Below are 26,051 nucleotides of genomic sequence, written 5' to 3'. Positions count from 1 at the left end.
ATGGATAACTAATCCTGGTACACCAGCAGTGTTAAATACCATGCCTCCATTAAGAATGATAGCTCTCAATATGAAGGGGCACATGCTTCTGACAATGTTAAGTGAGAAGAGCAGACAAAATAGTCTAAATTGTGACAACAACCACAAAAATACACATTCATATAGCCAAGGGTTGGAAAGGATCAGAGAAAAATGAAACAGGTATGTATGTCTGAGCAACGGAATAATGGGTAACATTTCTCATGTACAGTTGCTCCCCCTATTCGAAGTTTCGCTTTCCAAGGTGTCAGTTACCCCCAGTTGACCTTGGTCCAAAAATGTTACATGGAAAATTCCAGAAACAAACAATTCGTAAGTTTTAAATTGTGCAGTGTTCTGAGTGGTGTGAATTCTTGCACCATCCAGCTTCATCCTGCAAAGGACCTGAATTCTCCCTTCGCCCAGCGGATCCACACTGCAGAAGTCACTTATGAGTCACTGCAGAAGTCACTCCTCATGAGCCACTTAATAGTTGCAAGAGTAGTGATGCTGGCATATTGTGAAAATTCTTCTATTTTATTATTGTTGTTGTTAATCTCTTACTGGGCCTAATTTACAAATTAAACTTCATCATAGATATACATGCAAAGGAAAAAACAGTATATATAGGATTTGGTACTATCTGCAGTTTTAGGCCTTCACTGGGGGTTTTGGATCCCATCCTGCAGGAATAATGTAGTGCTTCTGTAGGAATAATGGGGTGCTTCTGTAGCTGTTAGTAAGATGATGGTGTACCTGGGGATTTGCGCTATACACCACAGCATCTTCTACCGTAGTTTTGGGGAAGAGGGAAGATCAGAGCGGTACCAATCTGCTGCTCCTTGCCCCAAAACTGGCAAGAGGCGCCTTTCCTCAGCCAGAAAGGCCTCTTCTCCACCAGCTGTGTCCTGCAATCAACTGCAGCATATTTGCCTCACCCCATGGGAAACAGGTTTGAAGTTAAAAACCTTTTCAGAGGGCCGAGATAAATTTAGTGCTGCTAAATTTAACTACTTTCAAGATTAAACATGAAAAGCAAAGTGCATGAGTTATGTATATTATTCTTTCAATTGTGCAAAAATAAGATATTGACTCGTTTTTGCTTGGAAAAATTCTGCAAGAATAGACAAGAAATGTTAACAGTTACCCCTGGGATCTGGGATAAAAGAGAGACATCATGCTTTTCTTTAAAAAAAAAAAAAAGAAAGAAAGAAAGAAAAAGAAATTTAGGTTTTCGTGGATTTTGTGTGTGTGTGTTTTTTTTGACAGAGTCTAGCTCTGTAGCACAGGCCAGAGTGCAGTGGTGGGATCTCGGTTTACTGCAACCTCCATCTCCTGGGTTCAAGTGATCCTTGTGCCTCAGTCTCCCTACGTAGTAGTTGGGATTACAGATGTGTACCACCACACCCAACTAATTTTGTATTTTCAGTAGAGACGGGGTTTCACCATGTTGGTTAGGCTGGTCTCGAGCTCCTGACCTCAGGCGATCCGCCTGCCTTGGCCTCCCAAAGAGCTGGGATTACAGGCCTGAGCCTCTGCGCCTGGCCCATGCTTTTCTCTAAAGTATGAAAGGAATATGTACTTTCTTCTTAAAACCCATGTACCAAACAAACATCACTTTTCAATTAAAATGTTATTTTTAAAAGTTTAAACCCCCAAATTTCGTGGTTCTAACTTTTTAAATAAATGTCTAAATTTTTACCTCATTACAGCGTTCTCCAAAACAACAAATTCATATTCTGAGCCTAAAACTGTGCACCTCTTTTAGTGATGAGGACGGAGTCCAAATTGAGGACATCCCTTATAACTCACAATGCACATATATTCTGACATCAATAGCAACATAGAATGCAACTGATGACCAATATATATTCACAAATAATTGAGGACCATGCCTAAGAGTTGGATTCGGATTCCGACGTGACTGCTAATGTCCCTAACACGGACTAGCTCCAGGAGAGTCCCCCGGCCCTGGGGGTGTGGCGGGCGTCACCCGTTGTCCGGGCCCACACCACGCAGACCCAGTCCTAGCTCGCTCGCTAGACCACGGAGGGCCGCTGGGTGCAGCGACAGAGCGCGGGGCCCCGACGACCCCGCCCCGCGCCGCGTCACTCGGCGCCCTGCGGCGCGCTGTGAGCACCTACCACTAGCGGAGCTGCAAGGGAGAGGCCGCGGCCCCTTCCAGTTGCCGGCGGCCCTGCGCCGGCATTCAGAGCGCCTCGCCTGGCGCTAAATTTAAACACGTAACACCAGCAGCAGGCTGGTCCCGGAAACGAAACGAAACTCGGCCCCCGGGCCTCCTCCCGGGCGCTGCCGGTCCCTCAGCGCGCCGCGCCACCCGGAACAGACCCTTCTCCCGCCATTTTCGGCGGGGCTGGGAGACTGAGGCCCGCAGCGCTGGGCCTGCGGCGCCCCGGAAGAGGCGGGTGGCATGGCCGCCGGCGCGGACTGCGGGGACGGGGTTGGCGCCCGGCAGCACGTGTTCCTGGTTCCAGGTAAACACGCGCGCCCGGGCGGCGGGGACTGCCCAAGAGCTGGTGAAGCGGCACGCCACCCCGGGCGCGCTGCCCCCCACCGCGGCAACTCCCATTCCCCGGCCTGGCGCGGGATGGGATTCTCTCTGGGACAGCTGGCCCCGCATCTTGGTCACACGTCATAGCAAACCGCGGTTTTCAAACCCGGAAGCGCCGAAAAGGACCGAGCGTGTTTCCTGGGCCCTGATCCCCGGTAGCTCGGGTGGGCGGGTGGAAGCCGACTCAGCCTGCGGGGAGCCACGCGGGTTCGGGGTCATAGGTGCGCTGCGGGCCCCGGAGGTTTCTGCCCTTGGTGTTCCCCACCTGGCAGCTGGTCCTGCTTCTGTGATCCTACTGGGTTGGAACCAGGGATCCAGTAGGCTCGAAGTGGCCCCAGACGGTGCGCCGTTTTAACAAGAAAGCAGAGGGACAGGCCTGCGGTGGCGAGGCAGGAGGGAAGCGGGATGGGAGTCGCTGTTAGGCCAAGGGTGGTTCAAAGCGACTCAGCAGGATAATGACCACAGGAGTGCTGGAGCCGGGCCTTTCAGCCCCCGTGTGAATGATGACCGGCCATCCAGGACATGCGAGGGCTTGAGACAATGGACAGCCAGTGCCACACAAGGAAGGATCGATTAAATGATACAGTTAAAAGAATTTGGCCTACGGAATGCAAGCCAGAAAGTTTTGATCTTTTTATATATGTAAAACATTGGAAAAAAGGAAAATCTCCTGTTCCCTGTATTAAATTTTGAGTTTAGCTCAGCAAATGCAGCGTGTTCGTTGCCTAAATATAGTCTGATACCAATATTCTTTCCCAGGAATTCAGAGTTTTATGATGGTTATTGAAAATGTTTACATGACAGGCTGTGAAGAATATTTTTTGCCTCTAAAAAATATATATAAAGTGTACGAATTTTACGTATGCAACTCATTGAACTTTTCATACGTATACATCACCCTAGTAACCATCCCCCAGTTCGAGATGTAGACTGTTTCCACTAGGTCCTTATGCCTATTCTTAGATAGCCCCAGGAACCTCTATGCTGACCTTTGTCACCAGAGGTTACTTTTGCCTGTTTGGATAAGAGTGTACCCCTTTGTGTCTGGCTTCTTTCACGCCGAAAGTTTCATCCATGGTTTGTGAAATTCATTCATGTTGTAGCAGTTGTTTGGTTGGTTAGTTTTTTCATTGCTACTTCTGTTTAATTGTATGAATATCCAAACTATCTGCCCTACTGTGGATGAACATTTGAATTGTTTCCAGTTTGCACTATTACAAGTTACACTTCTCAGAGCATTCCTTTAGGCAGCTTTTGGTAGACATAGGCACTCATATCTCCAGGGTGTATACCCTGGAGTGGAATGGCTGGTTCTAAGTACTTGCGTGTAGAGCTGTAGTTGACACTGTTAAATGGTTTTCCAAAGTGGTTATACTGATTTATATTCCCACAAGCAGTGTATGAGAGTTCCCATTGCTGCACATCTTCAGTAAAGACGTTTGGGTGGTAAAACAGCCAATGCAAAATTCAGAATTTTGACAATCTCGCAAAGGACTACCCGTATACATGCTTTTCATTAGAAAAATCATCCTTCTCACTTTGTCACTTCAAGACAATTAGATTTTCAGGGTAGGAACTCTAATCATTCTTTCAGAATCAAGTGCATTATTATTATTCAGATATACACATAGCTGATGATAATTTGAGCTTCTTATTTTGTTGTTCTGTTTCATCAGTATTGACATCGTCGTTTTAAAAGTGTTTGTGTCCTTATTGTATTAAACACAAAACCCTCAAAAGAATTAAATATTGATTGTATCCCTGAAAAATGTAGGTTTTAATATATCTACTGCTGGGTTGTGAGAAGAGTTTCTGTTGAGTTTCTGTTCAAAGCTGAGATCTACTGTGACCTTTTAAGGCATTGGCGGAGGCTGAGCAGCTGTTGGGAACTGCTAGAAAGAGCTGTGTGGTCAGGCGGGCAGGAACTCTTAACAGTTAAAAACTTGGGCTGCCAGCTCCTGCAATTCTTCCTTCTGGCCTTTAGTGCCACCTGCAGGCTCTGAGGGTACAACACGGTTTAATAGCGACTGCAGTGCAACAGTAGTTCTCAAACTTGAAGGCATCACTCACCTAGGGAGGTGGGCCTCAGCCCCCACAGGTTCTGGTTCAGTAGGTCCTGGGCTGGGGCCAGAGAATGTGCATTGGTAACAAGTTCCCAGGAGATGTTGATGCTGCTTGTCCGGAAATCTCGGCCCCACCCCAGGAACCACTGCAGTAAAGACTTTGGGAACTAGATTGGGATATAGGAATGACCAGCCTCATGTTTGGCCCTCTTTGTGGTGGGCCACACTTTAAATGGTCAGGGAAGTGCATGTAAGTGCAGAGTATGAGGTTCATCTTCCCAGTTGTCTTTTCCAGAAGGTGAGAAATCAGCCTGCTTAGTTACACATTTGGGAGTTGGAAACGATATGCCCTCGGCTGAGGGAGCACCATACCCCAGTAAAGTTGGGCCCTTAATAAAGAAACCAAAGATTATTAAACATTTTTCAAAAGTATTTGGTGGAGGCGGCCTGTATTCGGTTTTAGAAAACTTGGGATCTGAAGAACTTACTCTGTGTACTGGAAAGTGAGCACATGAACCCACAGGCCGACAGAACTTTAAAGGGATTTATCCATGAGACAAGGGTAAAGCTGCCTAACCTTGCAATGATACATTTTTTCAACATTTAATTCATGCTGTTCATCGAGTTGCCTGCCACAGCACTGTGTTATATCTTGAAGGATATATTTAAATGTTTGGTTTAGGTATGTTGCCTCTAGTTTTCCATTTGTTTGGAGAAGCTGACTATCTCAGATAAACAAATCTGGGACTTGGAAGAGATACTTGTGAGATATTCAGACTTGGGACGTTGGTTTTCATAGGCTGGTGAAGACAGAACCGTTTCCCATTTCAGCAAAGGCAAGCATTTCTTTTAGTTGGGGTTGTCTTAAATGTTTCTGTAAAATGGCCTGGGAATACTACCCTGTTTGCAGTTTTAATTTCTATAAGAGGCCATTAACATCTTTACTTTTTGGAAAGTAGTATAAGTTTCTATCCCTCATTTTCTGCCCTAAAAGTAAATGTTTGAGTCATATTTTTAATATTTTTCTTAAGTCAATTTTTCTTGTTAATGCTAGTAAGTTGGGATGTACCCAGGTGTGAGAGGTCACCTAATTCACTGTGTATAGAAGACTGCATTTATTGCTATTGGGGGCTGAACAGTTAATTGGGTTCATCTCCAAGGAAATGTTAATTGGGAAACCCTAACATTGTGTATGAAAAAAAAAAGAAGAAGAAAAATCATTTCAGGCCTATTAAAACAAAACTCATTTGGGTTTACTTAGGCTGATTAAAATGTTCCTTAAACAGCTCCCTGATTAAACAGTCCTGAGGTGAAACTGGACCTCAACTCAGATTTTCAGTTAGAAACAAGTTTTGCAATAAAGTTATCCCCCTTTATTTCATGAATATATATGTTAAAAAGTATTTTAGGAAAGATTGCACTTATTATTTATTTCCCCACAGAAAGCAGTTTCTTGGAGGTAGAGGATGGATTGCTTTTTGGGAGATAAGAATCACTGTCTACCTTAGACATTTCAAATACAATAACAGCTTTTTATGTGAGGCATCGTGATAATCACAAATGATTATGCCAGAGCTGTCTCTCCAAGTGGAATGCAAAAATAGATGTGGAAGGATTGTATAAATTCGTGCATTAGAACTATGTTCTAATTAAAGGATTTAAAAAATAAATTTAAAAGGAAAAACTAATTTTCTTAATGATGGAGAAAAATTTATTTCTGATTATAGTCTTGAAGCTTTTTTTTTTTTTTTTTTTTTTTTAATCCACCAACTGGCATAATTGTAGCTTTTTATAAGTCCAAAGAAATGCCTCTTGTTTTGGGGGAGAAAAAAAAGTAAAGATTTAAAGTGTATGGCAAAGGAAGAATGACTATAGATTTAACTGACTTTTCAGTGACACTAAAAAAACACTCTTTTCTCTTCTTTACCTAATGGCACATGGTTAATCTTAGAAGAAAAACTTAGCAGGATTTTTGTTCTTTGTCAAAACGGTATGTATGTATATGTTTGTGTTTAGAAATACACCTGAGGGCCAAAAGCTTCCTTATTTTCAGAAGAGATGAACTTCACTTGGCAAATGATGGAGAACCTGGCCAGTTCAAGTGCTGATTTTAGACAACCTCAGAATAGTTAAGCTCACCTTTTTGGAAGATGTGTCATTTACCAAATAGTCTACTGCAGGCAGTCAGCAATGCAGGAGTCTCAGAGTTTTCCAGCATAGAGCGTGTTTAACATTTTCCACATGAATCCTCAGTCTGGTTTTGTTTTTGCAAAATGTTTTTTGGTGGAACCCAACTGACCTTTCTCAGATGGCCACTGGATCCGCCCCCCTCGCTATCTATCTGAGCACGTTCTGAAGTGGATGGACTTCAGTTGCTAGTTGGTGTAATCAGGCTGTTTCCAGGGTCTGATCTTGTCCTTTTAGTAATTGTTCCAAAATACTTGGGATATTTATGAATAAGAACTCATGACTCCCACGTATTTATTCTCCAGGTCAGAAAAAAATATATTCATTAAAGGAAAGCAAGCAGTGTTCATGATTTTTTATTTGAGTAACAGAATAGGGACTGCATGGATTCTTCCACATCCTCTGAGCTTTAACTGTGATGCTAAAAAACAAACAACTCAGTCAGTGTGCTCCAAAGCCTCGCTATAATGACACACACTTAAAAGCCAGATTTATGCTATTTATTAGCTCTGTGTCCTTGGACGGTTTACCTCCTCACTATAAAGCCTCACTTTCATTATCTCTACAGTGGGGAGAACAATACCAGTCTCGTGGGGTTGTTATCTGTGGTTTGAGTTACTCATAAGATTTCTTACACCTCAGGCTTTTAGCCCTGGGCCTCGGACAGAGTAGATATTTCAATAAATATTTACTGAACGAATAAAAGTCTCACATTCCATTTCTTCCTGCAATGTCTTTGCTTATTCTGCTTTTTCCTCCCCTTCTACTTCTATCCAAATTCTACCCTTTCCTCAAGGTTCTGTTCAACTTTATTTTCCACAAAGCTAAGCCATTTGCTCCAGCTCAACTTCTCTGTCTTGACTTTGTGTCTGCCTGGAATCCTGCCTGCTCTTCACTTTATCTACCTGGCAAATTCCTACTTATCCTTTAAACCCAGCTCAAGTATCACCTCTACCAGGAAGCCTTCCCATGGGTCTCTCCTCTTGTTACTGCCCAGGTTCATGGTACCTCTTTGACCACCTACACATTTCATCATGATTATTCATTTAAGTGCCATTTTTATGTAAATATGTGTTGAACACCTAATACATGCCAGGAGCTAGAGCGAGTCCAAGTGTGTTCTCTCCCTGAATGGCCATTTCACTTCTCAGTGTGGGCACCTCAGCCTTCAGCTTAGAGCAGAACCTCCAAACAGTAGACCATGTCACGTAGGATTTCCAGGCCTTTGTTCGGCGCTACCTTTATGACTTCCTTGTCTAAAGATGACTGTTTGCTAAAGCAGAATGGGCCACCCCGTGGCAAGGGGATGTAAGGGATTTGGGGCTACATGTTCTGGTCTCTGTTTCATTATCTCTCCCCGAAACAACTAAGCTGGAGACTGGCTGAGGTCTCCCCAGTCAGTGCTGACTCCTCCGAGGGCCTGGGTCTCAGCATTTGGTGAGGCTCTCCTGCATGCTCGGCTGCCTTTGCCTCATTGTTTTTCAAGTTTTGTGTTGTTGTTGTTGCCCTTTTAACCAGTTAACTCTACATTTACACGTTTTTCTCCTAGAGTTTTTTTTTTTAATAACTTTAAATAATTAGAATAGTAATACTTAACCCAGTATAGAAATTGTAGTAATACAGGAAAAATAATAAAGAATAAAATAATTTGTCCATCATCCTGCCACCCAAAATAAAAATTTTGGAGATTCTTATTTCCAGTCTTTTCATGTTGTTTATATTACAAAATGAATTCCAGTGTTGTTAAATTTTTTTTCTTATTTTTCTATTTTTGCCTTTATTTCATTGTTTACTCTTACTACTTATTTAATGTAACACTAAAACACTCAGGGAGATTGGGGTTACATAAAAGTTTATATAGTGCTGTTCTACATAAAATCGGAGACAGACAGTTCAGTTGATTTAATAGAGGTAGGGGCTGTTTTTTGTCTCTTGATTTTGATAAGGACAGAAACTTACACAGTGATATGAACCAAGTTGACAAAAAGAATTTGTATTTTAGGCTTTGAACATTGAAGAGGTGTATTACTTATTGCTTCACACAGTAGACAGTACATATTTGGAATGGGTTATCTTTGAAAGTGGATAAAGATTGAAAATACAAATAGGTGCAAAATAGGTAAAGATACATTTACAGAGCTATGTTGGACACAATGGCAAACTAGGATGTTTCAGAAGTCATTCAAAGCAGGTTGCATTTTTGAGGACAACCATAGCCTCCTGCAAACATCCCTTGGTGTGCTTTCCTGAAAGTGGATACTGGTTTGAATAGCCTGTGAGTCTGCCTTAGTATGGAAATTGCCATTTTTTAATATGGGATCAATGCACCTGGGTTGTGTGTTACAAAACCAGACTTGAACTTCTGTGGGAGTTCCTTAGCAGGTTCACATCTTCCCAGGAAGGAGCAGGGGTGGTGGCGTGGGGGAGAGCATAGGACATCTGGCCCTAGGGTGTTGCAGCAGGGGGAGTCCAGGGTTTCTGCCTGAGTGTTAACTTCCTCTTCTCAAACCGACTTCCTCCATTTAGTGGAAAACTGGTTTCACATGATTCCCAAGCCTCAGATCCCCTGGTGTCTGCTGGGAGGGGCCTCTTCTCTTAGTTCCAGTTTGAAACCTTTCAAAACAGCCTCTGACCAGTCCTGCTATGGTCACTTGCAGTCCCACCCTCCACCTGCAACCTGTTACTTCAGTAATCACATACCTACTGTAACCAGGGAGGGCAGGCTTCACTGTAAGCACAAGGTGCGAGAGGAGGACAAAGTGGGCACTTGAGGATAAAGAGTGCTTTTCTGGAAGAAGGAAAGGATCCAGGATAGACAGCAGAGGAACTAGCTACCACGTCATTCACCAGTGGGACTCTGAGCTCTGGCCAGAAACCTCAGTGGGACTCGTGAGCTGTCTTGCCTACGGCCAGCATTAGGGGTTTCTCAGTTGCTGGTTGTCTCTTTGACTGACTTGTATATAGATATGGCAGAGGTTTATTTGTATGGAGAATTGAGTTCTAGCTGTAACTTATACTTGCCTTCATTTAGTCAAAGTTTGTATAATTTTTAGGAAGCCTAGCTTCTAGGTCTGCATCTTCTAGCTGTTATAACTTTGCAAAACACTTTCATATAATTGTGTTTGACCCTCTTGATGACCTTGGGAAGCAGTTAAGGCAAGCTTTATTATCACCATTTTGCACATCGGGAAACCAAGACTCAGAGAAGTCAAATAATCTGTCAACATACAATAGAAATCCAGTGGCAGAGACTGTCAACTCTCTCAAGTCCTTTTCCAGGACTCCTGCATGTGCCAGAGGCCACTCTGCTGACTGAATAATGATACCTCACCACTGTGGGAGAGGCCAGAGGACCAGGAAAGGCTGGTCTCAAACTGCTCTCAGTTTGATGACTGGGGACTAGATATAGCTCCTTCCCTGGAACCAAACCTGATTGCTCTCAGTCCCCCCAGTCAGGTCTGTCTTTTCTAGCATTCCAGAATTTTTCCTGCTTCCCACATAGTTCATGCTCCATCTCAATATGTTTGCTGGTCTTTGTAGCTCTGAGTTGGCTGTGAACCTGAATTTTTTTACTAGCTTCTTCAGTGCACAGGTCATTCCTAGAAATATGGTTGTTGATAGGGACAGCCCTGAAAGAATGGAGATTTTGTCTTCTGTGGTCCTGCTGAAGGCTAGTTTTCTAATTTTTTTTTTTTCCAAAGTTTCAAAAGAAAGTTATGCTTAGAGGAACCTATTACTTCAGTAATCACATAATTTTCCTGGTGTATGTCTCTCTTGCTTTCTTGGTTGCCTCTTGTAGTCTTTGAAGAAACAAAGAGCTTCAAAGCCAGGAAAATGACCCAGATGTCTTTGACAGCAGTGCTGATGTTTTGGGAAGGGAAGGCATATAGCTATTACTGAAATTAGTGTTCCTGGAAGCTGCAAGTTACTTGAAAATTATGCTGATTTGTCTTGCATGCATCGTATTTGTGTCCTACCAAAGTGTTTCCAAGGAAGTATCTGGCAAACAGGCAGGAGGGTGCCAGGGGTCGGGGGAAGGGGAGGATCTGAATATGTTCTGATGGCTGAAGTCTAAAGAAAATGAACTGGAACCTATTTAGGACGTAGTATTGCATAAGCATGAGAGTGATAATCTCATCTCTCTTTTTCTTTTTTCTATTGGATCTTCTTAAGAAACCTGAATAGCCTTGATATGGTATCTAAAAATAAAGTGAATGGTGCTTTGATGTCTGTACTTTCTCCTCTATGTAACAGTGGGTGTATGTTTCTCAGAGCTTATCTCCTATGTGCCAAAAATCAGACAGGCTCGGGAACAAATGTCCATTGATTCCAAGTCATAAGAACAATTGGCAAAAATCACTTGTCTTTTGTCTTTGAACTTTAAATGCAGTGAAAAAAACTTGTCTTAACCAAGAGAGGGATAAGAAAGAGCTGCCAAGTTTGACAAACCTGCTTGATAAATAACTTCATATCAACTGTACAACAACCTGTACTGTATAGTCTGTAGATGAAAAATCATGTACCATTTTGGCTTATACAATACTTTGTGACTAACTTTAAAAAATACAGAATGGTTAAGTCTGTGCATTGATACGTGCTGTGTAACCTAATTTTTAAGCATTAAAATGTCACAGATATCTGGGGGTGGTGGGGAGAAGTATATACATCTATGTATAGAATATTGTAAACTCTAATAGGAAGATCAGTTTTCTTTTCTTGCCATTGGTCAAATGTTTCATCTGTTTTTGTCACTAGGTGTTTCTTATATCCCACAACCAGTTTATCTCCCTTTATCCTTCTTATATGGATTTTTGGATCCCACCCCTTTCTCTTTTTAGCTTTCCCAGCTCTCCCTCCTTTCTCTTGCTTCTGCCCCATGGCTGGGTCTACTGACTGGATTACAGTAGCTGGATTGCAGCTGATTAGATGACTCTGCTAGTTTTTGAGGATGAGGAGGACAGGACAAGAGAGGGAAAGTTTTAAATGTTTACATCATAGGAGAATAGTCATGTCAGGATCATTGTGTTTCCAAGCTGCAGTTTGTGCTTTTTAAGTTAAGAGGTATGGGACTTCAGATTAAGAGTTTCTTTACAGTATTATAGTTTAAAACGTTGGCTCTGGATAATAGTTGACTGAGTTTAAATCCTGGCTCTATAGTTGACTTGCACTCTGACCTTCAGGCAAGTTTTTCATCCAAAAAAGTGGAAATTAATATGGCACTTATTATGTGACCAATATAAAGGACTTAAACAGTGCCTGGTAGACAGTAAATGGCCAATACATATTAGCTGTTATTTTTGATTTTACATTCATTAGACACAGTTGTCTCTCTGTCACTAGTATGTTTTCTTTAAAGTACAGATGTCAGGAAAGTAGCAATCAGAGATTCCTTGTTTGTTGAGGGTGTTTTGTTTTGTTTTGTTTTGTTTTGACAGAGTCTCGCTCTGTCACCCAGGCTGGAGTGCAGTGGCGTGATCTCAACTCACTGTAACTTCTGCCTCCTGGGTTCAAGCGATTCTTATCAAGCGATTCTCATGCCTCAGCCTCCCAAGTAGCTGGGATTACGGGCATGTGCCACCACACCCGGCTAATTTTTGTATTTTTAGTAGAGATGGAGTTTCACCATATTGGCCGGGCTGGTCTCTTAACTGCTGGACTCAAGTGATCTGCCCATCTCAGCCTTTCAAAGTACTGGGATTACAAGTGTGAGCCACCGTGCCCAGCCTGTGGAAGTATTTAGATCAGGATAGTAAAGAGATGGAAGATTTGCTGCCAGAGTTAATGGTGACCAGTGGGACATACAATTGAATCTTTACAGAGAATATAGAGACCATGAGAATAACTATTGTGGAATCAGTTACTTTTAAGGAACCAGAGGGGCAGAGCTTGAGATAATTGGGAAGTTTAACATATTATTAAACCTAAAATGGCCAGCAAAACCGATAGCTGCTTCTCAGTTGTCTGAGTTTTTTCTTTTTTTGTGAAAATACTTTTTTAGCCAGCACGACTATATCATCTCTTAGATAAAAGAGTAAAAAAAGACAAAGTGTATAGCTACTCTTTTAAAAATAGAGTTGGAAGCATAGTTTTGGAAGAAGGTGTCTCATATGAGTAAATTTTCTAGACAAGTGAAATTTGGCTCTTTTAGTATCAAAACTCGCTTTCATAATTTCTTATTGAGTTTTTTCTAAAACTGAACAATTCATTTATGTTATCTTTATTGAGTATATCTCATGTGCCAGAAACACCGCTGGGAATTTACATTATCTTGATTTTTACATATAAAATGCATTGTGTTCTGGCTTTTAAACAAGATACGCTGGTTCTAATTTAATATTTTCTTGGAAGACTAATTGTTAAGCCCTTATGTAACTCTGTGCTTAGATTTTGTGACTTTTATATTTTGATCTTATTATTCCCTACATGTTCCTGACTTTTTCCACGTAGTTGAAGGAAGGGAAACTGATTGTTAATTGATTGCTTATTATGTGTTCTAGGCACTTTCACATACATTTCATTTCAATCTAACAGAAACATGTAAAATTATTATTATTATACCCATTGTATAGATGAAATAACTGAACCACAGAGAAGTTGAGTATCTTGCACAGAGTCACACTGCTGAGTCAGAAGAGAAACTGAGATTGGAGTATGAACCCATCTGACTCTGGGTCCAATGTTCTTTCTATGCTGACATCATTGAAGAAATAGACATAAGTTAAAAGTAGGTTTATAGATCATGACCCTTCCTCACACTCACTCTCTCTTTTCTAATTCTTTCCCATTACTCTAAAAGCAGAGTTTTCTTCTCTAATTAATTTAGCTATTCTTCACCCGTGCTAGATGCAAGTAAAATATAGCAGAAGTTAGAAAAAGGATGGAGCTTCCAAACCTGTTGGGTGAGAAGCTGGTCCATGAAATGATCCAGGATTTTCTTAGAGTAAATGGAAACTCTTTAACTTTGATAGCGTTAATTTATAGTTACAAGTAATTTTGTATGCCTAATACCAGGTATAGACTAAGGAATTTATCAGAAATATTATAGTAAATGAACTCTTTTTTCTCATACCAAGTCTTCAAAGTTCAGTTAGGGTAAATCCACCCTCCCATAAAAGCAATGAAAAAACTGGCAAAGATACCGAAAAGCAACTTTTTCAGAACCCCTGAAATTAGCCAAAGGCTTCCAACAGTTTGAGAAGTGTTTATTCAAGAAAATCTTCTGAATCTTATTAGGAACAGCAGGGTTTGTGGGATTGTAACTTGAACTACTCCCATTTCCTCTCCTCAGCTCTGCAGTAGCCTTGAAAACCAGCAGTCTTGCAAACACGGTACTTGTAAAAACCAACAGCCTTCAACCATTGGATAGGATAGGCCTAGATGGAAGATCCTCAAGAAGTCCCATTCCCAGAGCATTGTCCCTATTTGACTTTTCTCACAGCTCCTTGGAAAAGTCTCATTTGCAGGGCATAGTTGTTATTTGACCTACCTTGGAGCTCAGAGCTTGCTCTGTTCCCACAGAGCCCTATCTTCAGGGTATTTGTCAAAAACAATCAGTGACAATCGTTTAATATTGTAGCTTCTGAGGGGTCAATACTAGTTGCGCAAATAAAAACCTGGCCAAAAACTTAAGGGTAAGATATGAGGAACAAGATGTACACAGAGGCTTTAAAAAACTCTGTCATATTCCTAGGAGATTAGAAGGCTACACACATATGCAGGGCTATGTGCATGCTCAGAAGGACCTGAGAGGGCCTCAGTGTCTCACCTCTGACTGACCATGAGGTCCTGAGAAAGCAATAAATACAAGCTAAAGCAGAAGATTAAAGTGCCCAAGTGTTGAAAGTATGCCTCAACCTACACACACAGCACCGCTCAGCAAAGATTGGATCACTTATTGGTTCACAGCATCAGCTAACCACTAAGCTAACTAAACAGAGACATCAGTGGCTGCACACTGCAAGAAATACAGACTTTATGGAATTAGTCCAGAAAGTCACTAAACAAACAAACAGCAACAACTGCAATAACTACAAAAAACAGCAGCAACAAATCCTGGGGAGTTGGGAGAGGAGAGTCTGATTTCCAGAATTGCCACATTTATTATTATCTGAAGTGCTCAGTTTTGTTTTGTTTTGTTTTGTTTTAACAAAAGCATGAGACATACATCCACAAACAAGAAGGTATGACCCATACACAATAGGGAAAGTAGTCAATAGAAACTGTCTCTGAGGGGGCTGAGATGTTGGATTTATTCTACAAAGATTTTATTCAGCTACTATCAACATAGTCAAAGAACTAAAGAACACCATGTCTAAAGAATGAAAGGCAAGTATGACAATGAAGTTTCACCAAATAGAGAATATCAACAGACAGATAAATTGTAAAAGGATCTAAATTCTGGATTTGAAAAGTATAATAACAAATGAAAAATTCACTAGTGAGCTCAACAGCAGATTTCAGCTGGCAGAGGAAAGAATTAGAAAACTCAAAGACAGGTCAATTGAGATTATCCAGGGTGAGGAACAGAAAGAAGAAGCATAAAGAAAACTGAACCTGGATGTAGTCCCAGAGACCTGTAGGACACCATCAAGCCTACTGTTATATGCATTATGGGAATCCCAGATGAGAAGAGAAGGGTGGGAGAGGAATATTTGAAGAAATAATGCAAATACTTCCCAAATTTGATTTAAAAAATATTTGTCTGCACAACTAATGAGTGCAGGAAACTCTAAATAGGACAAACTCAAGGAGATCCATACCTGCGTGTGTCATAGTCAAACTGTGAAAACACAAGGAGAATCTTGAAAGCAGTAAGAGAAAAATGACTCATCAAATAAAAGGGATCCTCAATAAAATTAACAGCTGACTTCTCATTAGAAGCTATGGTGGCTGGAAGTGAGTGGGATGACATATTTAAGGTGCTGAAATAAAGAGAGTCTCAACAAAGAATTCTATATCTGTCAAAATTATCTTTCAAAACTGAGGAAGGAACCAAGACATTCTAAGATAAAGGGAAACAGAATGTGTCACTAGCAGACCTGTCCCACAAAAATTATGAAGGGAGTCCTTCAGATTGAAAGGATAAGGCACTAGATGATAACTTGAATCCACATGAAGAATAAAGAGCACTAGTAAAGATAAATACAGAAATAGACATAAAAGCACAAATATATTTTTGTAACTCTTTTGGGTGATAACTACATAAAGCAATAATTATAAACTGTGTTAACAGGCTTATAATACATAAAGATGTAGTTTGTATGACAGTAGCACAAAGGAGAGGAGAGGAAAAGGAATATGCAGAAAACTTACTAAATACTCTTGAAACTTAGTTAATACTAATCTGAACTACATTGTGAGTTAAGATACTAACTGTAATTCCCAGGATAACCACTAAGAAAATAACTCCTTTAAATGAAAGAAACAACAAAGGATCAAAAATGGTACCCTAGAAAACATCTGTTTAACTCAAAATAAGACAGTAATGGGCAATCCAAAGGAATATGACATACAGAAAACAGAGCTAAATGGCAGATATAAATCCTACCTTATCCATAATTATATTAAATATAAATGCACTAAGCACTTCTGTTAAAAGGCAGAGATTGGGAGAATGCAGAGAAGGGGGGGGGAACCTCCTGACCCAACTATATCCTATCTACTAGACACACTTACACACACTTTAAATTTAAAAACAAAAATAGGTTGAAAGTAAATGAATGGGAAAAGATATACAATGCAAACAGTAACTGAAGGAGAGCTGGAGTGGCAATACTAGTATCAGATGAAATCAACTTTATAATAAAAATTATTACTAGGTATGTAACAGTCTATTGGGAAGATACCGCAATTATAAACATATGCACCCAATGACAGAGCCCCAAATTACATGAATCAAAAACTGACAGAACTGAAGGGAGATGTAGACAATTGAACAATAACAATGTTTTTTTAGAGAGTCTCACCCTGTCACCCAGGCTGGAGTACAGTGGTGCAGTCACAGCTCACTGCAGCTTTAAACTCCTGGGCTCAAGTGACCCTCCCACCTTAGCCTCCCGAGTAGCTGGGACTACAGGCACATGCCACCACACGTGTATTTTTTGTAGAGACAGGGTTTCACCACATTGCCCAGGCTGGTCTTGAACTCCTGGGCTCGAGCAGTCTGCCCACCTTGGCCTCCCAAAGTGCTGGAGTACAGGCATGCACCACCATGCCCAGCCAAGATTTTCTTTTTATTACTGATTTCAAAGTATTATTGTGATGTATAGTTTTATTCCTGTTTCTTATGCTTTGAGTTCATTGAGCTTCTTGGATTTGTAGTTTTCATCAAATTTGGAACGTTTCAGACTTATTTTCTTCAAATTTTTTTTTCATTCCCTCTTCTCCTTTTGGAAACTCCAGTTATACATATATTAAAATGCATAAAGTTGTCCCTTAGTTTACTAATACTCTTTTTTCTTCAAGTTTTTTTCTCTGTGTTCCCATTTTAGATGGTTTCTATTACTGTGTCTTCAAGTTCATTTATCTTTTCTTCAGCTATTAATTTTATCCAGTGTGTTTTTCATCTTTAGAAATTCAGTTTAGGTATTTTTTTTGCAATCTTCTATGTCTCTAATTAACTTGTCCATGAGGAATGTTGTTTTTAAAGCCTTTGTCTATCAATTCTATTATCTTGTATATTAATACCCCTCTTTCAGTAATTGATTCTGTTTGCTTATTATGGGTCATATTTTTCTGCTTCTTTGAATGCCTCATAGTATTTGATTAGATGGCAGACATTGTGAATTTTGTCCTTTTGGGTGATGAGTATTTTTGTGCTTCTATAACTATTCTTGAACTTCATTCTAGGACACAGTTACTTTGAAAGAATTGGATACTTTTAGGTCTTGCTTTTATAATTAGTTTGGTGGGACCAGAGCAGCAAATAGGGCTGACTGTTCCCTACTACTGAGTACCCTTTTGAGTACTATACCCTTTTGAATTGTGAGGTTTTACAGTGTGTCTGGGACTAGGCACAATTCAAGACCCTGAGGGAGTGTGAGGTACTGTTCCCTCAAATCTGTTTAGATGGGTTTTCTCCTGGCTTTTGGGTAGTTTCATCACATGCATGCACTGATCCTACTTAAGTAGGACCCTCTGCAGATCTTTGGGGTCTTGTTTCTTTTTAGCCCTCTCCTTTCGTGTGTGCTGACCTGGGAACCCTAACCACCTTGGTGTCGCTGGAATTCTCAGCATCATCTCTTCAATTCAGCAAGTCAGCGAGGCTTTACTGTGTTCTCCCTTTTTGCACTGTGGCCTGGAAACTCTTTTAAAGCAGTAAGCTGGGCAATCATAGGGCTCATCTAATTTGTTTCCCACCTCTCAGGGACTCCTGCATGGCTTGTGTGTAGTGCCTTGAGAATAGTTGTTTCATATATTTTGTCTGGTGTTTTGTGGGTTTCTGTTGTTGTTGTTTCAGAGGGTTAATTGAATTCCTGTTATTCCATCTTGGTGGAAAGTAGAAATCTCTTTTTTTTTTTTTTTTTCTGTAGATACTTAATGTCACTATTAGTTTAAGAAAAAAATGGTCGTATTTTAACCATTCATGGGTAAGCCAACTTCTAAAATATGTCTGCTCTATTTAAGCTTATGAAGATCTGAAGTAGAGTAAAGGGAGTGGGGGCCATAGAAAAATAAAAGAGAGTAAAATCTCCTTTCTTTCATCCTTTCTCTTTTGCTCTTTTGGTAAATTGTTGCTATGCCCCCTTACTAATCAGAGCCCCATTGTTCCTTTTGGTAATAGGGACATTTTGAGAGTTCCATGAATATGCCACTCAAAATATATGATGAGTGTTACCAATAAAATAGTCATGGTTATTATGTTTTAATTTGTGTGATAAATACTTGATGGTTTTGGTACAACTGGTTAACTCATTGAAAAAGATATTTAAATTGGATTTCCTCTTAATATCTTATACCCAGATGTAGTCCAGATAAGTTAAAGATATAATTTCTAAATATTAGATGAAAATATAGGCAATTCACATAATCTTAAGAAAAGGCCTTTCTAAGTGTGATATAAAGGATACAACCATAATGAAAAAGATTGATATGATTGCATGAAGATTTTTTATCTTTTATATGGCAAAAGTCATTATGAGCAGGATTAAAAATATAGTTGATATCCTTAGTATATAAAGATACCTCACAAAGTAGTAACAACAACAACAACAACAAAGCCAAATATCCCACTCGAAAATTAGGCAAAGAAAAAAATATATAAGTTGCCTAAAAAAAAAAAAATTAGGCAACTTATATTTTTAATTGTGTAAAAAATATGTTTCAGGTAAATATGTTTATAATTCTCTACTTCATAATAACAGTAACAATTACAAATGATAGTACTACTAATAATAGCTATCATTTATTTCATGTTTCTATTTGCCTGATTATTTTAATGTTTTCAATAGATTGGTTAATTTGATACTTTGAAGAACAAGTATACTATTATTTTCATTCTATAAATGGCGTTTGAGACAGGAGATTAAGACTCTTGCCCAAGGTGACAAAGCTATCCAAGTGGCTAAGCCAAGATTATCACCCAGGCCTTCTGATTCTAGACCCCTGCTTCTCATTATTCCTCATAGAAATAAATTTAAACTACCTGAAATTCAACTGCAGCTTGCAGAGAAATTGGTAATTTGCTCAAGATCACATCATTTGTAAGTGATAAATTGAGTTAAAAATCTTAGAAAAGTTGTGTAAGTAGAAGAAAGGAAAACAGGATAAAGTAAGGTGAGCAACAAAGCAGTTATGTGTTTTAATTTTAGATATTCATGGTTTATTTTCAGAATATTTAAAAGATTCTTCAAAGAAGATGAAAAGTGGGCTAATGTTTGTAAAACTAGTTAACCCGTGTTCAGGTAAGTTCTCTTCTCGTAACTTGAATGTTCTTAAATGTTGTGGCTACTGAATATATATACTTTTATGTCTTTGTGTCCTTGCTTTTGCTCTTTCTGAATAGCTTTTAAAGTTAAGATGGCACCGTGACGAAAAGAAAACAAGCTGATGACATTACTAGTCTTCCCAGATAATTCATTTGACTTAAACAATTTAAACAATTTCTTCTCATAATTTTAATTCACAGAACTATTCAGCCGTCAGAAATACTGGCAAAACAAAAAAGTAGCATGTTTGAGTCTCTTTAAAAACAGATTAATTTTCTTTGGCTTCTTTAAGCCAACTTTTCTTAGAGTAGTTATTCAACATTAGCCTCCATTTTTATTCATTTTATCTTATAAAGTAAAATAAACAACCAGAATTAAACAAACAAAAACAAAAACAGAAGGCTTTTACTTGACATGCCAAGATTTTGATTAGTTTCAGTTTTAGCTATACTTCCCTATTTTCTTCTGACCAAAAAGTAGTACATTTTTTTCTCTGTCAGGGGATGATTTTTTTTAATGATAAGCATTGTATATTGAAGAGATTCATATTTTATTGAAAAACAATTTTATTTTAACTTTATATTCAGTGCATTTTCAGTTTTGTCTTCACATTTTTTAGGCAAAAATATTAAAATGTATTCTAAATATGGAGTGATATGGGTGATAGTGTTTATCTCTGTGTGTAATTGTTTTTCCATTAATTTATAAGGTTTTGCATAGACACTTGATACTTGCCATATTAGAGGTTTCTCCTGGTGACAGTAATACTGAATAGTAAAAGTACGGGAGGGCCAATGGGTAGTGCCTTGTTGTTATAGAGACATGTAAATAGAAGCAACAAGAGAAGAAACACATTCCTGACTTTCTCCAGTGTTCTTTTCTTCAAAATGAAATTGACTGTAATTGGTCAGCTATATTTAGAATTCTTAGTTATATATCAGACTAAGTTGAGGTGAGAAATATTTCTTGAAGAGAAGTTTTAGGTAGCAGGAAAGGTTCTAAAGCATTTAAGAAAAGTACAGGTACAGAAGAAAGCCAGCCCTCTTTTAAAATTTCTGTTTTATCTAAATGCTCATAGACCACAGAGGAACAAATGTTTTTATTTGCTACATTGGCAGTGGGAAAGTAAAGGCTAACATTTGCTGAGTTCTTACCATGTGCCAAGTATTGGTTCAGGAAATTTACATGTGTTCTTTTTTTAATTCTTATAAAAAACCCTATGAGGAGGTTCAGTATTGTCCCCATTTTACAGATGTGGAAACAGCCACAGGAAGGTTTATGTAACTTCCCCAAGGGCATGTGCCCAGCATATGGTGAAGATAGAGTTAAACGCAGCATCCTTGTCTCCAGAGATTGTGCTATGGTTAAAAGAATTTTTTTTCATTAGTTGAAGTGATAAAACATGCAGATGTGCACAGTCTTCACCCTCTTCTGCCTCCTCCCTTTTTTTTTTTTTTTTTTTTTTGGTTAAGAAAGAAAAGGAAAAAATTCATTCAGTTGAATAAAGCTTTACTCACTCCCTACGGCTTCAAGCATGTCTGTCTTTCTCACTTAGGGTTGGCCTGTGGGGTCCATGGGCTTGGTCCCTGTCTTAGACCCTGTGTGGGGAGAGCCACACACTGCCCAGAGGCAGGGACCCATGTGCCAGCTCATGTCATATGGCTGAACTATTGTGTTTTGATAGTTTAGGAATGGATATTCCCTCTTGATCTGATGGAGGATTTAAGGACAGGCTTTGTAGCAGTTAAGATAAATGACTTGCACTTTCTGATTTTTTGGTTTAAGTCCAGTGAGGATTATGGAGCTGGAAAATTGCCATCTATGTATAATAGCTATAAGCTTAGAATAGACCTGTGTATGTTTATGTTCATGTTCATATTAGGAACATTCCTCAGAGATACTGGATAGTCTTTTGGGGTGTGTGTGTGTGAGAAAACTTACAAATAAAAGACAGATTTGTCTTAACAGGAGAAGGAGCCATTTACTTGTTCAATATGTGTCTACAGCAGCTGTTTGAAGTAAAAGTTTTCAAGGAAAAACACCATTCTTGGTTTATAAATCAGTCAGTTCAATCAGGTAGGTGTAAGCATTTCCAATAACTAAACACATACTGCAGCTCTTCTATTCTTCACACGTGGGGTTGTGGGTCTGTCACGGGGTTTGGAGTCTGGTCACTGATTTAGCCTTCCTTGGCATCAGAGCAGGTTTAATCAAGAGAAAGGAAAGCTCATTTGAGCACTAAGGTTAGGTCATCTCCTGTGTGTCTTAGACGGTAGGAAATTTTAAGCTAGCAACTCTGATTTGTCTCCTAAAACGGTGACACGTCCTGAGTTAAAAGTTAGGTTTGTACATGGGGCACATACCATGTTGATTGGAAACTCTTTTGAGGATCTTTGTGTTTTTAACATGTTATTTCCTTGAAACTGAATACTGATATGGCTTCTAACATAGGCTCGAACTTAACAAAGTTTCTTTAAAATGCTTTGTCATATACCTGCCTGCCCACGTGCTCCCCCACCCCCATACACACATACACCCCCCAGCACCAAAGTTCTGTTTCTTGTGGTGTTCCCTTAATTTGGGGACAGTGCTGACTAAAGGAAGAGTAGGCCAATGGAACTGTTCTGCCTCCTGTTCTGGGGTGGGGGCAGTTAGTGGGTATTCAAAGCATCCCACATCCTGCTGCCCACAGACTACAGAAGGGACTGTGTATAGAGAGAATGGCACTGCTTTCCCATGGCTTTGTCCTCAAAAGCACAGGAAATTACATTTTACTGCAGCTTTATAGATAGACTGACTATACAGGTTTCCTAACATTGCTGTGTTCTCATTCTGTCTGTGCTTCCTCCTAACCCCTCTTTTTGCAGGGGGTTGGGAGGCTGTGTTAAAAATGATTTCTAAAGAAGAAATGGAAAGTTAAAGATCGACTTCAGGGTCTTGATTCTCCTCTCCACACAGGGATTTGAAGCTCTTTGGAGTAAAATCTCATAGAGCACATTCTGCCTTTTGAGAGAATCACATAGACTCTCAGACCTGTATAAGAAGAGATTTGAATTTGGAATTTCACATATATTTTTCAACACTGTTTTTCACTTTGAGATTAAGGTGAAATAGCCACATTGTCTTTCCAAGACGTTTAATTCCCTTCGTCCTTTTTGTAATCTGCAGGAGGTCTTCTCCACTTCGCCACACCTGTGGATCCTCTCTTTCTGCTTCTCCACTACCTCATAAAGGCTGATAAGGAGGTGAGTTTCCAGTTTGGGGCATCCACAGTGAGGAAACAGAATCAACTATTTTTGCTTGATCTCCTCTGTCTGCTTTTAATGATCCAAAGGTGGATTCTATCTTCAGATCTAATACAGTAATTAGAAAAAAACATGAGTCATATATGGCCAGTGCAGGACAGAGCACTACTGCACAGGCCAGAGAAGCAGCACCTTACTCTTGATCCAGTCTGCCCCTGGCTTGCTTGTGACCTCTGACTTGCCTGACTCACTGTGCTATGCACCTTACTGCTTGACAAAGCCTAGCAACTAACACTCCTTTATCATTAAGTATTCCTTACCCTTGAAATACAAAACAGGTATTTAAAAATTGACCACATGTCTTAGGAGAGGAAAAATGTATCTTCTTTAGTGAGAGACTGTGGAATAGGTAACCTGGGGCAGGTCCAGTAGAAGCTTATTAATGGGGATGTGCTAGTTGAGACTTAAGGAATCCCAGATGGATAAAATTTACCTTTGGAATAGAAATAAAGACACAGCTTACTAATAGTAATAATTTTAGCCAGAATTTCTGTAATATTTTGGTCTCAGGATATATTTACAATTAAAATTATTAAGGGTTCCAAAGAGCTTATGTTTCTGTGGGTTCTAGCAATACTCACTCTTAGAAATTAAAACTGAGAAATTTAAAAATTATTTATTTAAAAGTTAAAAATAATAAGACCATTACATGTTAACATAAATAACACATTTTTTATTGAAACAACCAAATTTAATGAGGCATGTGACATTTTTGCATTTTTGCGAATCTGTTTAGTGTTTGGCTTAACTAGAAGACAACTGGATTCTTATACCTGATTCTGCATTCAGTCTGTTTCCGTATGTTATTTTGGTGAGATTATATGAAAAATACGCGGCCCCGTACATCTTTGTAGTTAGAAAAGGAAGAAATAATGTTACAGCCTTTTTAGATTATTGTGGATATTTTTCTTTAATACTACCTAAAAAATCAACAAGTGGTAGTTTTTTAAAGTTTAGTTGCAATGTGGAATCTGAAACTTTGTCAGTTAACTTTTTATGCTCTGTTACATTAAAATCCATTGGTCTATCTTGCACTTAAAATGGATCTTTCTTGGCCGGGTGCGGTTGCACACACCTGTAATCTCAGCACTTTGGGAGGCCGAGGCCGGTGGATCTCGAGGTCAGGAGATCGAGACCATCCTGGCTAACACGGTGAAACCCCGTCTCTACTAAAAATACAAAAAATTAGCCGGGTGTGGTGGCAGGCACCTGTAGTCCCAGCTATTCAGGAGGCTGAGGCAGGAGAATGGTGTGAACCTGGGAGACTCAGCTTGCAGTGAGCTGAAATCACACCACTGTACTCCAGCCTGGGCGACAGAGCAAGACTCCGTCTCAAAAAAAAAAAAATAAAGGATCTTTTTACCCATGTATGATTTTGTAACATCATGCTTTGGTCATTTGGAAAATATTGATTTGTTGAGTTATGCATATCTTCCAAATGTTGACACATCTCATTTTATACACACACACACACACACACACACACTCCCTTTTGTTAATGTTACCACTGATCTCATCAGAAAGCTGTTTAGGTATTGAGAAGCTGTCATAGTGGCAGATAGAAATATTCTACAATTCTGATTTTTGCTTGAAAGCTCAAATTTTATTATTGGCTGCAAATACTGTCAATCTTTCCCTTGAAATGACAGGCTCACTTCATTCATATTCTGCCTAATACCGGGCCTGAATCACCATAATTCATAGTGGGTTTTTCAAATAAAAATGGTATCCGTGAAAAAGCAGCTGGTTCTGCTTGCAACTAAGCCAGCCCCAGGAGAACATGCTCTTCCTGGTAATCAGCTTACCTTTGGTTAAGCATCCAGAGGCCTTTAGCCATACCTCACTTTCATCACAGATAATTTACAAGACTTGTGTTCAAGATTCAAGATTTAAGTAAAATTAATTGCTTTTACTACTTACTCAAGGATATTCTTAAGTGATACTGGCATTTTTTAAACTGCACATAAATGGCAATGAGGATCCAAATGATGACTAGGACAGTCTGGTGCCACCAGCAGACTCGGGCTAAGGAGCCAGCAGTTTTACCCACCATTGCATTTGAATCATCAGTGCAGATGTCCACACAGTGAAAATGCAGATAGCATCTTAGCAGTATTAGGAAAATAGCTTTGAGCTTGGGTACTTCATGACCCAGGAATCCATCAACCATAGTTGGAAAATCTTTTAATTAATAATTTTAAGTGATAAGTATTACTCAAACTGCTTAGAAAAATCTGGTTTTTTTGGACTCTCATGTTTGCATAAAGTTTGAACACTTATAAATTTCTTGCTTAATCCTTAGACCAAATTCCTGAAACCTCCATTTGGTAGGTAAATTAATTTAAGTTGCTATAAATGCTGAAAGTCATAAAGTATCAATGCATGCTTTCTCTTGATGCAGCTTAGCCTCTTTTAGCCTCCTCCTTCCCTGCCCTCTGCCCTTCACTGTGGATTAGTGAAGTTTTGTCACTTCGTTTAATCATGTGTCCCTTGATCTGGAAGCTACTGTGATGGCCAGTATAACGAGGGCACACAAGCTGTGAGGCTGGTAAGCCTCATGTCTCTAAGGAACAGAAATGGTCCTAATCACCACCAGGAAGGCCCTGGGGAATATTCAGTGAGGAATTTGAAAACCTCAGTGGCTCACCTATGTGGTGTTTTCTGGGATAAATTAATGAGCAGAAAGACACCAACCAGCCTCAGCACATGTATTGATCTGCACTTAAGGCTCCCCTCCCCTTTTTGATAGCATTTCTCCATCTCCCATTAGGACCATGACTCTGGGGGATTAACCCTATCCTGGCACTCTGGGTGCCTCTGGGGTGCTATGGAACTCACGTTGACAGGTGCAGAATGAAGCAGAAATGCTGTTCAGGATGGTCTTTGGCTTTCATTTTAAACTGTCGTACTTCCCAAACACGTCTTCCCAAGTGCCAGAAATGCCCTTTAAAGTAATACTTGAGATGTTTGGGTATTTCCT

At 39.7% G+C, this 26,051-nt stretch overlaps 1 protein-coding gene across 4 annotated transcripts in view; it reads left to right on the top strand.

The window, feature by feature from the left end:
* The first annotated feature begins 2,350 nt into the window (after positions 1 to 2,350).
* The window catches only part of LOC101002334 (ribonuclease H2 subunit B), a 63,381-nt gene continuing 39,680 nt past the window's right edge, over positions 2,351 to 26,051 (top strand). For all 4 annotated transcript variants that reach the window (XM_009191949.2, XM_021929634.2, XM_009191948.2 and 1 more), the window contains exons 1-4: positions 2,351 to 2,513; positions 19,671 to 19,742; positions 21,735 to 21,842; positions 22,935 to 23,011. In XM_009191949.2, coding sequence (XP_009190213.1) covers positions 2,450 to 2,513; positions 19,671 to 19,742; positions 21,735 to 21,842; positions 22,935 to 23,011 — 321 coding nt within the window. In that variant the 5' untranslated portion in view covers positions 2,351 to 2,449. The remainder of the gene's footprint in view (positions 2,514 to 19,670; positions 19,743 to 21,734; positions 21,843 to 22,934; positions 23,012 to 26,051) is intronic.

The sequence above is a fragment of the Papio anubis genome, unplaced genomic scaffold (genome assembly GCF_008728515.1).
Source record: "Papio anubis isolate 15944 unplaced genomic scaffold, Panubis1.0 scaffold89, whole genome shotgun sequence".
In the NCBI taxonomy this organism is placed as follows: Eukaryota; Metazoa; Chordata; class Mammalia; order Primates; family Cercopithecidae; genus Papio; species Papio anubis.
The sequence above is the reverse complement of the archived record's forward strand: the minus strand, read 5'-3'. Positions and strand labels throughout refer to the sequence as shown.